At 49.7% G+C, this 14779-nt stretch overlaps 1 protein-coding gene across 5 annotated transcripts in view; it reads right to left on the reverse strand.

Moving 5' to 3' along the window:
* The window catches only part of ANK1 (ankyrin 1), a 179662-nt gene continuing 164883 nt past the window's right edge, over window positions 1-14779 (reverse strand). For 3 of the 5 annotated variants that reach the window (XM_048511972.1, XM_048511971.1, XM_048511974.1), the window contains 5 exons: window positions 14422-14689; window positions 10669-10752; window positions 7340-7405; window positions 6852-6983; window positions 1-2208 (listed from right to left, as the gene is read on the reverse strand). In XM_048511972.1, the coding sequence (XP_048367929.1) occupies window positions 6885-6983; window positions 7340-7405; window positions 10669-10752; window positions 14422-14689 (517 nt within the window). In that variant the 3' untranslated portion in view covers window positions 1-2208; window positions 6852-6884. Of the gene's footprint in view, window positions 2209-6851; window positions 6984-7339; window positions 7406-10668; window positions 10753-11056; window positions 11828-14421; window positions 14690-14779 lie in introns of those variants that run through there. The other 2 variants (XM_048511975.1, XM_048511973.1) reach the window with 2 other exon arrangements.

Here is a 14779-nt window from a genome sequence, read left to right on the forward strand (position 1 = left end):
TTGGTTGGTGTTGATTTATTTATTAAGTCGGACTCTGGTAGCTGGTGGACAAAGGAGGATGGTCTATACATTGGGGTGAGGGATGGAGGGGTAAGGTGGGGGGGGGGAAATAAGGAGGAGCCAAAAGGCTCGTCTTTTCATAACCATAAAAAAGGAACTAAAAGTAATTTCAAAACCTCTAAAAAGCATCTAGAGTGCAGACGGCAGCATTCTCTAGGCATCACCCTCCCCTACAGCTCCTACTAGCGATCAGCGGGCAAAGCGGCACCCAGCAGGCAGGCGAGTGGGCGCAGTTCACAGCTCAGTTTCCTACGCACTACAGGAGGCCAAAGCATGGGGGGAGCCCACGCTAAGATTCTATGGCAATGCTGTGTCAGCAATTTGGAGGGGAGGCGGGGGGAGGTTGCACAGGGCATGTGTCATGGGGGTGGGGGGGGACAAGGGGTCGGATGCTCTGTACCCCGCGTGTCCTCTTGGGGCAGCTCTTCTCTCTGGGGAGATGCCCAGCACCATCTGAATGGCTCCACCTCCAGCTCTTGCTGGCATCCCCCCCCCCCACCTTTCTTCTCCGCTTGGGGGTGTAAATGCTTGTCAAGCCCCAAGTGGCCTGGGGATGCCACTGCCGCCCTGGGGCTGCTGGCAGCATCTATATGTGGAATATTAACAGCGATGTGCCCTTCCCTTCTAGATGACGCCGCCTTGGCAAATTCCCAGAGACAAGAGTTGGAAAAAGTTGTGCATCTCTCAATAAATAGGGGCCACTTCACATCTCTTCTAGGTCCAGGGACTGTCGCAGAAAGTGGGCATGTGGCAACCAATCAACATCCCTCCCCTGCCCCAGCTACCCTGGAGCAAACGCCATCTCTTGAACATGCCTGGCACAGCCACCACCAGAAAGGACCCAGATATTGCTCAGGGCAGCTGTCCCAGGGTTCAGACGTGCCTGGGAAAGAGACAGGGGCGCGGGAAAGGCAGGATTCTCCAAGCACCGAGAGATGGGGATGGGGCAGTGAGTCCCAGCTGTGGGGGGCCCATCCTCTGGTAGGGAAAAAAACAGAGAGTAGCACCACATACCCTGTTGGCTACTACTTATCATGGAAGTTGGAGGGGGGGGGCGGGTTCTGTTATTCCCCAGCTAGGAGTGGTCCAAGAAAAACTGGCAGATGCCATGTCTGTGCTGAGTGTGGGAGGACCCTTTTCGGGACCTCCCTGGTGCAGAAGCGCAGGTAAGGTAGCAACAGAACTCTGCACCTCTCCTGAGCGACAGATTGTGCTGGGTGGAGCCGGGCGTCGGCGCAAGCAAACAGCTACGCTCTTCCAGCCCGGGGCCAAATTGCGAGAAGCATCCCTAGGGACTGAATGCAAGTGTGCCTTGCAGACACGCAGGGTTGGCAGAGACTGATACACTAGCCCTTCTCCCCATCTCATTCCCCACCCCCACCCCCAATTACCACCCTGTGTGTGTTTGTGTGTGAGAGAGTAAGAGATGAGCCTAGGAGGCGGCTTCCAATAACTCCTAGCTCTTCCCCCCTCTGTTTCCACAAGCATCTGGTGGCTTGTGGAGGTTACCAGGGAGCTGAGCCAACGCAATCCTGCCGAACGTCCCTAATTGTGTTTGCATAGTAGGTATCTGTTCATATCATATACACAAGGTTGAGCAACTGTCCAGGTTACACTTTCCATCGGAACCAGGTGAGAATAGGGAGGAGGGGGTCCTGGGTGGCCCTCGGCTGCTTCCTGCCTCCTGGGCCTGAAGACCTTCATTGGATGCTCTTCACTGGAGACACTCGGGCACAGCAGATGGACGTAGCGTAACCGAGCACAGAGCTGGCAGGAGGGCTGCGCAGGGGTGGGTGGGATGGCCGATGAACTCTGTCCAGCTTACTCCTTTCCCAGGAGGCCAAGGCGTCACGTCAAGAAGGGGCTTCGGAAAGGACCTCCCCCACCCCCCCACAACTGCATTTCCCCCCCTCCTGGGTTTCCTGGTCCAGGCTTCGAGTCAGGAGGAAGAACTGTAGCTCATGCGTCTGCAGTCAGTCGGTCATGCGAATAGGACAGTAAAGTTATGTCTCATACGGAAATCATGCCATTAACCTAAAGAATCATGGACAGCCAGCTCTGCACTGGTGAGCTTGCAGCTTCACTCGCCTGGCCATGTGGAGGGCTCAAGGGGGGTGGAAGTCAGTGGGTTGGTGTTGAGGTGAGGCCCTGGTGGAGAGAGAGAAGGACTGGGTTAGAGCCGGAAAAAAAAATCTGCACTGTAGCACTGTGCTTGCGTCACAGATCTGAGAATCCCAGCTTCCTTTTTTAAACCACATTTCCAGCCCTTTAGAATTGCCACCCTTTACAGAGACACTTTCCATACTTTCAGCTATGTGCTGAAGTGCAAACCGAGAGCGCAGGAAGAGCGGAAACCTTAAACAACCAGGCGTTCTATTCGCATTACTGATAAAGTGACCGACTGGCAGGCGAACACACTTTTAATTTTTGTAGTTTTAAAAATGGCATTAGTTAGGGCAAGCAAATTATTAACTACCGCAAACGCTACACACTCAGGCCCTCTACATGTTAACTTGGGAATGGTGTGTCACTTAAAACCACATTTGCTGAGATTTTGAAAGGGTGGGAACTTACAGGAGAGGACCAGCAGGTGGTGAGGGGACCTTAATTCATTTGGCATCCATCAGTTGTCCCTAAAAAATGCTTTCCACCTCCTGAACTAGATTTACATTCCATTCAACAAAGAAAGAATAGCAGTCATGGATGCTTTTTGTAGGAGGGAAATGATGGATAAGGGGAAAACTTAGTATCCTGTGTGGCTGTTCATTAAGACCCTGTTTTCTTGGATGATACCTTGCCAGACCTGTTGATGAAGATGGTCAAATTGAAGGATACACTTTTATGCACTTGTGGTCTGCCCCCAAATAAGTGCACATTCCCCTCAAGCCAGATTCTTGGTTGCGCACACATTTCCCCTCTCCTGAACTCACTGCGCCACAGATCAGAGAAGTCCTGTGGCCTCCAAAACTTCTTAAAGTGAAATGTTTCCTTTCTCTTTGCTGAGAAAGCAAAGATTTTTGTTCGGTGTTCAGCTTGCCTTGGCTTTGCTTGCCCCTCTCACCTCCCGCTGCCCACACAACAGCAGTTCCTCCTGCTCTCGGTCACCAGAGCGACCCGAAGGGTTTCCTTTTCTTTTAAAGAGAGAGAGAGAAAAAAGCGGCAGGCCACAAGAGAAGCGGCAGGTAAGGGAAATAGTGGATGGCTTGGCTGGGGAAGTTTTGCAGTGGGAGAATCCCCAGGTTGAATGGAAAACTATGGGAAAAAGCCACTGCAAAGAACAGAGCTACGGTGGATGAGATAGGGGTGGTAATGGAAAGTCCTGGTAAGGGCAATAAGGGAGTAAGCCACAGCTATGTGTGACAAGCCACTTCATCTATATATATGTGGGGTAATAGATAGTGACAGCACTGAAAGATCTGGCAATGCAAAATGAGGCACTTCTCCCCATGCACCCCCTCCCCAGTACAGATACACAAGACGGGCAAGGAATGGCATATTTGGGGGTCTCCAAAGGAAACCTTGGCCCCTTCCGCACACGCAAAATAATGCATTTTCAAACCACTTTCACAACTGTTTGCAAGTGGATTTTGCCATTCCGCACAGCTTCAAAGAGCATTGAAAGCAGTTTGAAAGTGCATTATTCTGCATGTGTGGAATGAGCCCTTGTTTCAAACATTCAGCCTTGGGACTCCAGTGTGGAAGGAAGAAGCAACTGAGATGACAACACAGACTGACAATGGCATACACACAAATTCACACATAAATATCAAACAGGGAAGCCACTGCCAGCTCCCAAACAGTGCAAGGAGGACTGACCCTCTAATAGTTGCAGGAAAGTGCAGCTGGCCTGGCTTCTCTTCCCTGCAGCTCTGGAAGCCGTGCACCGATTGCTCCTGCTGAGATCCAGCCCTCTGTGCAGTCTCTAAAGGCTCAAGAGTCAAGCCTCCCCACCCCCCACCCCCCGCAATCTGCATGCAGGCAGAAGCTCGGCAGTGGCCGCATCTCTCTCATGCTGTTGCAGTAACCAAAGAAGCCAGATTTTACTGGACTGCAAATCCTGCCAAGGCAACTAATTGAAGGGCACGGGAAGTTTTTGAAGATCACCAGATGTCAACCTAATATTTCGGGTCCTTCAATCACTCTATTAAGAGTGGAGAAATTTAGCAATAGCTGCTTCTCCCATCTTAGTGGGGGGAAGGTGCACTGTCAAATGTGGCTAGGGTTAAAGACCCAGGAAGCCTGCCTTAGATGAATTTTGACAGCCTGTGGAAGAGCTCAAGACCAGACTCTGATAGCCAATTTAGCCAAAAAAGCTGCGCCGTACTGTGGCCAAACCAGGTTTCCTGGGGAAAGAAAAAAATATTTTGTGGCTTTCAGATCAGATCAGCAGGGGAAACAAAGATGTAGCTTTTGCAGTCAAGAGGGTGGTTCACTCTGTTCCTCTTCTCCAAAGCCACATTATCCCTGGAACTGATCAGCAAGGACTGATTCTTCATATATCTGAGAACCCACAATACAAGAATCACGGTTGGAGCCACCTGAATTGCAATTTTATAGTTGCAAAGGATCCTCCTTTCTGAGCAATGCCTAAATGCAGGCCCTTGCCAGGAAACTACTTTGACTCCTAGGGGAAAGACAAACCCACAGGCCTCCAGTGCTCACATTACTATCCCCGCTCCACTCAGTGATTTCTGGGCCCCAATCCTACCAATTGCTCTGGGTTTGAGAAGGGGGGGAAAGTCATGGTTCAGTGGCATATCACCTGCTTTACACATGAAAGGTGTAAAGGTGTTTTTGTCAATGGCAATGGCATCTCCAGTTAAAGGACATCAGATAGCAGGAGATGGGGGAGATCTTTGTCACCTGAGACCCTGGAGCTGCTGCCAGTCAGAACTGACTACTGGTATGATACCAGTGTTAAAACAGCTTCAGATGTTCACTGGCACCCCTGGAGATTTGGAGATGCCTACAGGCTAAGAGGGGGTTGGGTGTATTTATGAAGTGTTGCAGTTTACCTGAAACTACCATGTTCAGAGGCTGGTAACAGCTGTTTTTAGAAGAAGAGGAATTTAGATTTATATCCCCTCTTTCCCTCCTGTAAGGAGATTCAAGGTGGCTGGCAATCTCCTTTCCCTTCCTCCTCCTCCCCCCCCCCCAACAAACACCCTGTGAGGTGGGTGGGGCTGAGAGAGCTCTGAAGAACTGTGACTATCCCAAGGTCACCCAGCTGGCATGTGCTGGAGTGCACAAGCTAATCTGGTTCACCAGAGAAGCCTCCACAGCTCAAGTGGCAGAGCGGGGAATCAAACCCGGTTCTCCAGCTTAGAGTGCACCAGTTCTTAACCGCCACACCATGCTGGCTCTCATTTTAGGAGCCACGTTGAAGAAGGATATTGCCTTTCTGCCCTATTATTGGCTTTCCTCTGAAGGAAACTGCATGTCACACTAAGTGAATCTTTAGTCTGATCCAGCAAGATGTTTATATTCTTAAGCTTTAGTGTACAGCACCCCCCTAGACTGTAGACATAATTTCCTGAAGATGTATCAGTTGCCCTCTTACTCTCCCCCCCCCACCCACCCCCCACCCCCGCTACCTATCTCCCCATTCTTGAACAGGTCAGGTCAGGACTCCCCCTCTTGAAGACAGGAAAGGGAGAGAGAGCAACCTGCCCCAGGCAACCTGGTCCAATACATAGTCCACACGGCAGCAGCTAATTGGCCATGGTGGCAGGGGCTGATGGGGACTGTAGTCCATGAACATCTGGAGAGCCACAGGTTGCAGACCCCTGAGCTAGATCAGGAAACAGCCCTGCACACAGGCCCTCTAATCCTCTGCTTGCTGCATTCCCCACGGTCATTCCCAAAGGGTTTGCCATAAGAAATTAAATAATAAATCAAAAGCTTTTGTGATCCCAAAGACGAACAGAAGAATTTCTGCTCCTGCTCTGGCATTGCCTTGATACTGCAGCATGACCAGATCCATCAGTCACTCCCAGTTTATCTATGCCCCACTGAGGCTGGATATTGCATCTCTGCATGAATCATTGCTCTGGGCATGCCAGTCAGGAGATCCAGACATAGCTGCAATTCACGCAGAGAAACGGGGTGGAATGTTCTTTTACCCTCAAAAAATAAACGTTTTGGGGTGTAAGAGTGAAGAACATCTCCAGTCTTAATACAGATAAAAGTCATCTACCAAACATTTGGAGGACACTCTTTTAGGGACTTGTAATCAAAGTTCTCAAGAGACTGACACATAATAGAGATGAGGTGGCTACAGAATGATATTACAGCTAAGGCTTTGTGGATTTCAGTCGATTAACTAATGCCATCTGCATAAATCTGAATACAAATAAAAATAGTAGTTCTAAAGAAAAAAAGTATGTTTCTGTTGTTTGAGATGACTCACTCATGGTACAACAGATATTATTGGAAGAAGTATTCTCTCTGGGAGGAAGAGAAGGAAGACGGCCCCTTGTAAAAATGGTGCTTGCCACTTATAATTTCTCTCCAATCCTTGTTTTAAAAATGAAATGTCCAGTGGATGGGGCCACCTTCTTAATTCAATTAACTGACTACATTGCTTGTCTGCAAGTTGCATTCCAAACATTTCAGACCCACTGCCAATGGTCACGAGGTAGGACCAAGAAGTCTGGCCAGGCCTTCTGGACGGGAGGGGGCAAAAGATTGCACTCCAAGGCTGAGTCCAGGAGAGGCAGCTCATAGGTGTTACCACCACTTACTCCCACCCCTCCCTTCCCAGCCACTAGTAAGAACAAAGGGGTGTTTACCTCCAAAGAGGCCACTCGAGGGGGGGAGGGGTGTCACTGCTTCCCCCTTTTCAGGCTGGCTCGTTTCACTATGTGAGCCCCCATCCTGCCCCCGAGCAGCTCCGATCTCGGGACACTCCCTTGAGCCTCCTCCTGAGTAACAGCAGCAAGAAACAGCAAAGTGGGACACGGTAACGGACAAACCCACAAGGGGGGTGGCAGCGTGCAGACGGACAGACAGAGAAACACAAGGAGAAGGAAGTCAGAAGGCCAGTGACAGTGCAGCAGTAAAAAGTCTGAACTGGGGAAAGGGGAGGAGGGAGATGTAGGTGGAGCAGGAAACAGAAGACAGGGAGGATGCAGCCAGAGCCCTGGGGCTGAACCATCACCCATGGGGCTTGGATACCTTGCTGCTTGCACTCTCCCACTGCCCAGTGGCACATTTCAGGAAGCACTCAATCTCGGCTCCCAAGCTCTACAGATTTCTATAAGCAGCCCATGATAATCACCTCTTCGTGTTGCCGCCCATCACCCATGCTGTCGGTGTCCAGCCTCCGTACCACCTTCCGGATAATCTGAAATGGATGGGTAAAAATTAAAAGCAGCCTCCAAGTCTCCTGGAGTTTTGAATGACTCTGTCTGTACTTTTTGTTGTGCCCTAAGCTTTGAAATCCTTCTTGAAACCACCATGTGATATGGCTTTCCAGCCTCTTCTTCAAACCCTTTGCTGCCAAGCCTTTGACCCCAGCAGTGGTGGGATTCAGCAGGTTCGCACTGCTTCGGCAGAACCGGTTGTTAAAATGGTGTTGTAAACAACCAGTTAAATTATTTCAATCCCATCACCAGAACCCATTGTAAAATCATTTGAATCCCACCACTGCCTGTGTGTATCTCCAAGAAAACTTTACTACTCATAAGAACATAAGAAAGAGCCTGCTGGATCAGACTGGAGTCCATCTAGTCCAGGACTCTGCTACTCACAGTGGCCCACCAGGTGCCTTTGGGAGCTCACATGCAGGAGGTGAAAGCAATGGCCTTCTGCTGCTGCTCCAGAGCACCTGGTCTGCTAAAGCATTTGCAATCTCAGATTAAGGAGGATCATAGATCGACTTCTCCTCCATAAATCTGTCCAAGCCCCCTTTAAAGCTACACATGCTTATCCTTACTACCTGCGCTGTCCACTATCAGAATTTAATAACAACAATAATAAATATAGTGGGTTTTGAGTGTTCAAAAACTCTTAGGCATTCTAATTATTTATTGGCATGCTTTTATATCACCTCCCCTTATCTCACAGCAAATCCACAATGGTAAATCCATGGTGAATTAAAACAAATTCTTAGAATACCAATATAAAATGGCATTTCATATGCCTTATCTTGCTTCACTTTTTACAACACTCCTCTGAGGCAGATGAGTATTTTTAAGCCCACATGGCAAAAGTTGTGGTAGGATTAAGGCAGAGAGGGAGCAGCTATCTAAAGGCCACGGATGAATGTGAGCTGGGTTGAAATTTGAAATGGGAACGTTATTGCAGCTCTGCAGTTCTAATTGCAAGTTTCTTGTGAGCAGCACCTTTGGCAGCATGTCACAAAGGCCACCCTTTCCCCTCTTCCCCTATGCATTCAGTCCTGGCACCAGATTACCTCCACACAGCTAAGACCTTGAGGCTCTTTGCCTCTGTACCCTAGCAATGGATCACCCACAACAGCATTCAACGTCTCCTCCTTCCCCAAATCTCTAGGGGTGGGGCTTGCCTCAGTATGCCCATTCACAAATCTATAAAGCTACTAGCTCAGTAGCAAGGCATCAGAGGGGCCCATCAAGAAGTCCTCCTTGGAACCTTGACTGAAGCCTATTTCTCTTCATATTTTAAAACACATTTCCAGGGTCATATTTGCCTCCTCTCCTGGCCCCCTTGGTGTCCTCCCTGCTCCCAGATACAACTTTGCCAGCTTTAACACTCCGTGGGAAGTGTGGAATTCCTCCTCTGACCCACTACTGCATGTGTCAACCTTGCAGCCCTCCAGATGTTATGAACTACACTTCCCATCATGCTGGCAGGGGATGATGGGAACTGTAGTCCATAACATCTGGAGGGCCACGAGTTTGACACCTGTACACTACAGACACAACTTGCCCTCTCTTCTCTTCACCTGGCTCTTGCCAATTCCTGCAGCTCAACTAAATGGCCAGTGTAGCTGACCACAGAATCTGAGCCAGGATGGAGGCTACTCTACCCATGACAGCTGTTTAAGGGATTCTGGGTACCATTAAGAGTGTCAAACAGACATCTCTGAGCCCAGGGCCATTCTTAATTAATGCATAACGGAGGTAGTTGCCCTGGACACCATGCTTGGGGAAGCCATCACTCATAGCCTACCTTCCCCCTCCCCCATGAGTGGGGAAAAGAGCAAGCTCCTGCCGTCAGTTTCAGTTTTATTATTATGGCCATTAGACCAGCAAACAAGAGTAGAGAAGAACAAGAAAAAGGGTGCTCCTGCCGTCATTTCCCCCTGCCCTATTTGGGGCTTGGGCTGCTAGCTTCCAGCAACAGCGATGGTTCCTCTCACCTTATATGGGTGAAGGCCACCCCTTTCTTGGCCTCATCATGGGTGGCAGTGACTATGAGGCCTCATCCTGGACTTTTTCCCAGAGCCCCAGAATCATTAAAATTGCCCCTATCTGAGTCAGGCTGGGGAGGCACAAACACATGATAAGTTCTGCACAAGCCTTTTGGGTTGATGGGCACCGTGCAACCGCCTGGGCCAAGGATCACCCCAGTGTACTGTGACAGAGTCACAGTACAGGGCTCAACTGAATGCTATTCAATACAGCCAATTTTCTCCTCCGTACACTGGGGAACCTTCTGTTCCATTCCACCAGCCCTCCTAATATTCACCTATACCAGGAGTCTGCACCTGCGGCTCTCCAGATGTTCATGGACTACAAATCCCATCAGGCCCTGCCAGCATGGCCAATTGGATGGCCAATTGGATGGCCAATTGCTATACAGACTATAGCAAAAAGTGCTTGGATGGAGAATAATTCCAGAGGCTCAATGTCACATAATGGTCAGTTAGCATGGGGGAAACCTGGTTCAAATCCCAGCTCAGTCATGAAACAACCTTCGGCCAGGTGCTCTCTTCCAGGCTAACTGACTTCACAAGGTTCACAATGCAGATTTATGGACACCATCTTTATCTTCTTGGAGGAAAAGTGAGGTAAAAATATGTGTGTGTGTGTGCGTGTGTGTGAAAGAGACAACTGTAGTGTGTGAAAAAGACAACTGTAGTGAGCTACAATATGTCTTACAGAGAAAGATCCACAACCCCTACACACATTAAGGGCCAAAATGACACAAGTTCATTCAGTGATTTGTCCTGGGAGAAACTGCCTCCTCACCACAAAAGTGATGTTCAGTATGGTGTGTGGATGCCGCGCTAGACTCAGGGAATCCAGGGAAAACCTGGGTTCCAATATCCAAAGAGTTCAGTATGGTATAGTGGATACCATGTTAGATTCAGGGAACCCAAGGAAAGCCTGGATTCAAATATCCAATCTACCATAAGGACAAGTCCCTATATATTAGTTCAACCTTGTTATCAGGATAATATGGACAAATGCAGACATACTCTTGAGCCGTGGTGAGGAGCAGCAGATTCACAATAACTGTTTTCACAGCAAGCAAAAAATTTCTGGAGGACAGAAGCCCACATCTGCATGCAACTCAGCACCATTTTCAGTGGTGAAAACCCCTAAGCGAACAGCTACCTGTGCCAGGCTATTATGTAGCAGCATAAAAGGCTTTTGAAGACCACCCCTGCAAATGACTCACCTTCTTCGTGACGATGTTGCCTTGTTCATCAGTGAATTGTTCCTCAGTCACTTGTTCCCCTGGAATATCCAGCACTTCATTGCCCTGAAGGAACAAGAAGACAGTCAGCAAAGACTGGGGAGCCCATAGACTTGGGAGTCAAGTATGGACATCTCTACCACAAGGCTGTGCAAGTCCCACCATCCCATAAAACTCTGTGGTCTCCTGGCTTCTAATACAGTCTCCTGAGCTCTTTGGACAAAGCCAGCTCTCCCTTCTCTCCCAGGATCTTGACAGCCCCCCCTAAGCCTCGCATGGATTCCTTGAGGAAGGAGCATCCACCGGACAGCCTCGCCGGTAACTCTAGGAAGGTCTTCAGGTGGCTGAGTCCTCGAGAGGTGCTGGGTACCTGGACAATGACCCGCCGGCGCACCACGCGGGTGGAGACGGCCTCCTCATCGTCGCTGAGGCCCTCGCTCTCGCCCAGTTCCTTGTCCAGCTCTCGGTGGATGTGCTTCAGCACGAAACGGACGGAGCCATGGGCAATATGCAGAAGGTTCTGGCAACTGACCAGGAAAAATCCCAGCAGGACCAAGCTAATGAGCAGCTGGGTCAGGAAGCCCCACATGATCCCAAGACTCTAAGGAGCCAGTTCTGGCCGTCCCCACCCAATCCAACCCCAGCCTACGACCTGCCTCCCCTCATCACAGTGGAGCACTGCCCAGGGCTGGTGGCAGGAGCACTTTCCTGACTGGGAACTGGGGAGGGAGAGGACGAGACCGGCTGCTGTAATTTTAGCCGAGTCCAGGACCAGCTGCTTGGAGGCACTCGGCCAACCTCCCTGCCCCCTACGGCCTCCAGCTAGGAGGGAACAGCAGAAGGGCCTTGTCAAAGTCACCGAGAGTTCAGCTTTGTCCCTGGCAAAAACCCCTCGTGCCCTGAGAGAACGGGCTGTGGCTCTTGAAGGGGTGGAGGAAGGCTATAAAGGCTTGGGAGTGAAACCTCATCTAAATCTCCTGGCCATTCACGATTCTGAGTGGCAAGCAGCTCTGCCCAGCCCTGCGCTAGCCAGTGAAGAGCAGGCTTGTTGGCCTAAGCCCAGCACAGCTACCCACCACCCTCTGGCATCCCAAGCAGCTCTATTTCTGGCCCCTCCATGCCTTGCCGGACTCTAGGGGAGAACCGGGCGCTACCCAATTAGGAAGCGAGTGGAGGGACTGGCCAAGCGGGATATAAATAGAGAGCACAGAGGTTGCACAGGACAGGCCTCTGCGCCTCCCTCCCCTCCAGACAAGGACTCAGCAAGACGGGGATGCCAAGGATAAGCCAAGCAAAAATCCACTTGGTGGGGTGGAGCAGCCTGACCGGCCGAACTCCTGCCCTACTGCAGCCTCAGCCTCATCGCTGCCGGCCTCTTGTGCAATATCGTCCTACCTCCCAAGGTTCTTTGTAAAGAACTTTAAAGGCCAAACTAACCATGGTGCAGGGAATTCATGGCTAGGCTCTCTTTGATTGTGTGTGCTGAGTTCAAGACAGTAACAGCTGCCAAGCAGGGAGAACCCAGATCAGGGCCGCAGGATGGATATTTTACTGTTTCCCTCAGTCCATTTTTCCAGCACAACGCACACCCCCCCCCCCCCCCCCCGTGGTGGGATCCAGCAGGTTCACACCACTTCGGCAGAACCGGTTGTTAAAATGGTGCTTGTATACAACCAGTTGTTAAATTATTTGAATCCCATCACCGGAACTGGTTGTTAAATTATTTGAATCCCCCCACTGCCCCCTCCACCACTCAGCGGATAGTTTCCCTACTAGGTAAAGTTTATATCCACCCAGCTAATGCCTGGGTACTTTCCTTACCCCTCCACCAGCAAACAGAAATTCCCTGGGAAAAACTAACATTGGCAGGCGGAGGGGAAAGGGGTTTTACAGTCTCTTGTAACCATCGTCTGAATTCCTCTTTTCTGTAGCTGCTATTAGCGTCTTTTTTTTTAAAAAAAAAAACACCTCTCCAAAGTTCCTGACTTGTGGCTGCATCCCTTTGGGAGGGGCTGTGAGTGAATGGTAGAGAATCTGCTGGGTCCCAGGTTAGTGCCCAGATTTTCCATTGTAAAAAGGACCAGATAGTAGGTTATGTGAAACAGCTCTACTGGGGACCCTGAAAATCTATGGTCAGGGAAAACAGCGCTGATGGACACAAGGCCAGGATGATCCAGGCTTTTGTGCACATACGGTGGCCACCCAGACTTTGTCGTAACCTTACCCAAAACAGTGCAGCAAAACAGATTTGGGAAAGACTGCAGGAAAGACAGGGAGAACCACGGGACGTGATTAAAGTATAATGATAGTGAAGGGGAGTGTGGAAAAACCTGCTTCCCAGTAATATCCACGCCTGGGCAAACAACATACTGCAAGTGACTTTTTTAAAAAGCTTAGAATTCAGAGGAATGAATAGATTGGGTTAATAAATTGTTGCAATGACACTGTGTTACAGAACATTGGTTCCCAGCCTTTTCAGTATGGTGACCCACAAGTCCAAATTTACTTGGGATGATGACCCATCCAGGGTTTGCCCAAGATTTTTTGGAGCCCCAGGCAAACGATGATCTTAGCAACCCATTAGTTTAGCCTTCCATTTTCTACAGTGGCTGCCCAGATGTTCTTGAGAAACCACCAGACATCACACAAAGGGCACAGCTGCCCCCACTATGAACCCCAAGCAAGTGGTATTCCAACATGCATATGGAAGTTAGATTTTACTGTCTAACCACCCTCTCCTCCATTATGCTCTCTAATCCTCCCTAAGTTCTTAAGAACCAACTAGCCCGTAACCATCAGGGCATCTCTTACTCGATCAACATGTACATGCAGGGGAGAAAAATATCCACTGATGCACGACAAGGAAGATCCTGTTTCCAGGGTCAGATCTTGGTTTCCAAGATACAAAAGAGAGCAATGCGAAGGGCAGGGGCGGCCATTAGAGAGGGCTGGTCTGCATGCCACTTTCAGAGACTTTGTGACCCACTTTGGGGTCCTGACCCATAGGTTGGGAAACTGTACAATGCAACTGCAGATTTTTTTTAAAGGCCTCAAAAAACCCTGTGATGATACAGCTGGGGAAGAAGTGGCCTCGAGGAGCTGACAGAAAGAAAATGGTGCTGACGTAAACTGGATTTCCAAATCGCACGTGGCAAACTCACTGAACTGTTGTGCCTCCTGTTCTGATTCTGCTATTCCACTTGAATTGTCAACTTTAATTACAGGCATCAGTCCACTCCCCATATGGCTTGACTGTTGACTTATCAATATGTCAGTTTTGTTTAAAAGAAAAGTTGAGGCACTAGTAGACATTACAGAGACATCCCACACATTTTTAAGCAAATGTTCACATCTACAAAGGCTAGATCAGGGGTCTGCAACCTACGGCTCTCCAGATGTTCATGAACTACAATTGGCCATGCTGGCAGGGGCTGATGGGAATTGTAGTTCATGAACATCTGGAGAGCCGCAGGTTGCAGACCCCTGGGCTAGATCCTTGCTCACCTTTAGAAATGAACACAGAATTTCTCAGGAAGTTGAATTATATGTCCAGTCATTATCACATCCTACATTTTCTTCTGCACACGGCCAGAATCCCAACATAGGCACTGCTCTGCATATGCCCATAACCCAGGACCTTTAATGGTGCTTCTTAAGAACAACACATTGCTGTTTGGTACCTGGGCTGCTGTGGGAGGAAACAGGAGGATGTGAAGCAGCTCTGCACTCTCCTACCTGTGTTTGCCCAAAGAAGCTACTGTCGGCTTCATCCAGCCACTTAGCTAGGCCCTGTCGTCTCCCGGGCTGCAACCCCCAATCCCTGTGCGGTGGGGCGCTTTCCCTCTCCTCTGACGAGTCAATCCGCATGTGCTCCGGCCTCTCCCGTTCCCGGCCCCGCATTTTGTATGGCATCGCTTGTCGCAGCAACGGTGGGGTTGACACTCCCTTGGGCAGATCTGACAGACTGGAGATGAAGGTGCTCTCCACCGTCCAGTCGCTGAGCCTGCTTACCAAGGACAGAAAGAGAGGCTCACAACTCCTGGCTTCTTTATGCAATGCAGACAAGCAGAAGAGCACTTTTTAAAAAATAGGA

The sequence above is a fragment of the Sphaerodactylus townsendi genome, linkage group LG12 (genome assembly GCF_021028975.2).
Source record: "Sphaerodactylus townsendi isolate TG3544 linkage group LG12, MPM_Stown_v2.3, whole genome shotgun sequence".
Classification (NCBI taxonomy): Eukaryota; Metazoa; Chordata; class Lepidosauria; order Squamata; family Sphaerodactylidae; genus Sphaerodactylus; species Sphaerodactylus townsendi.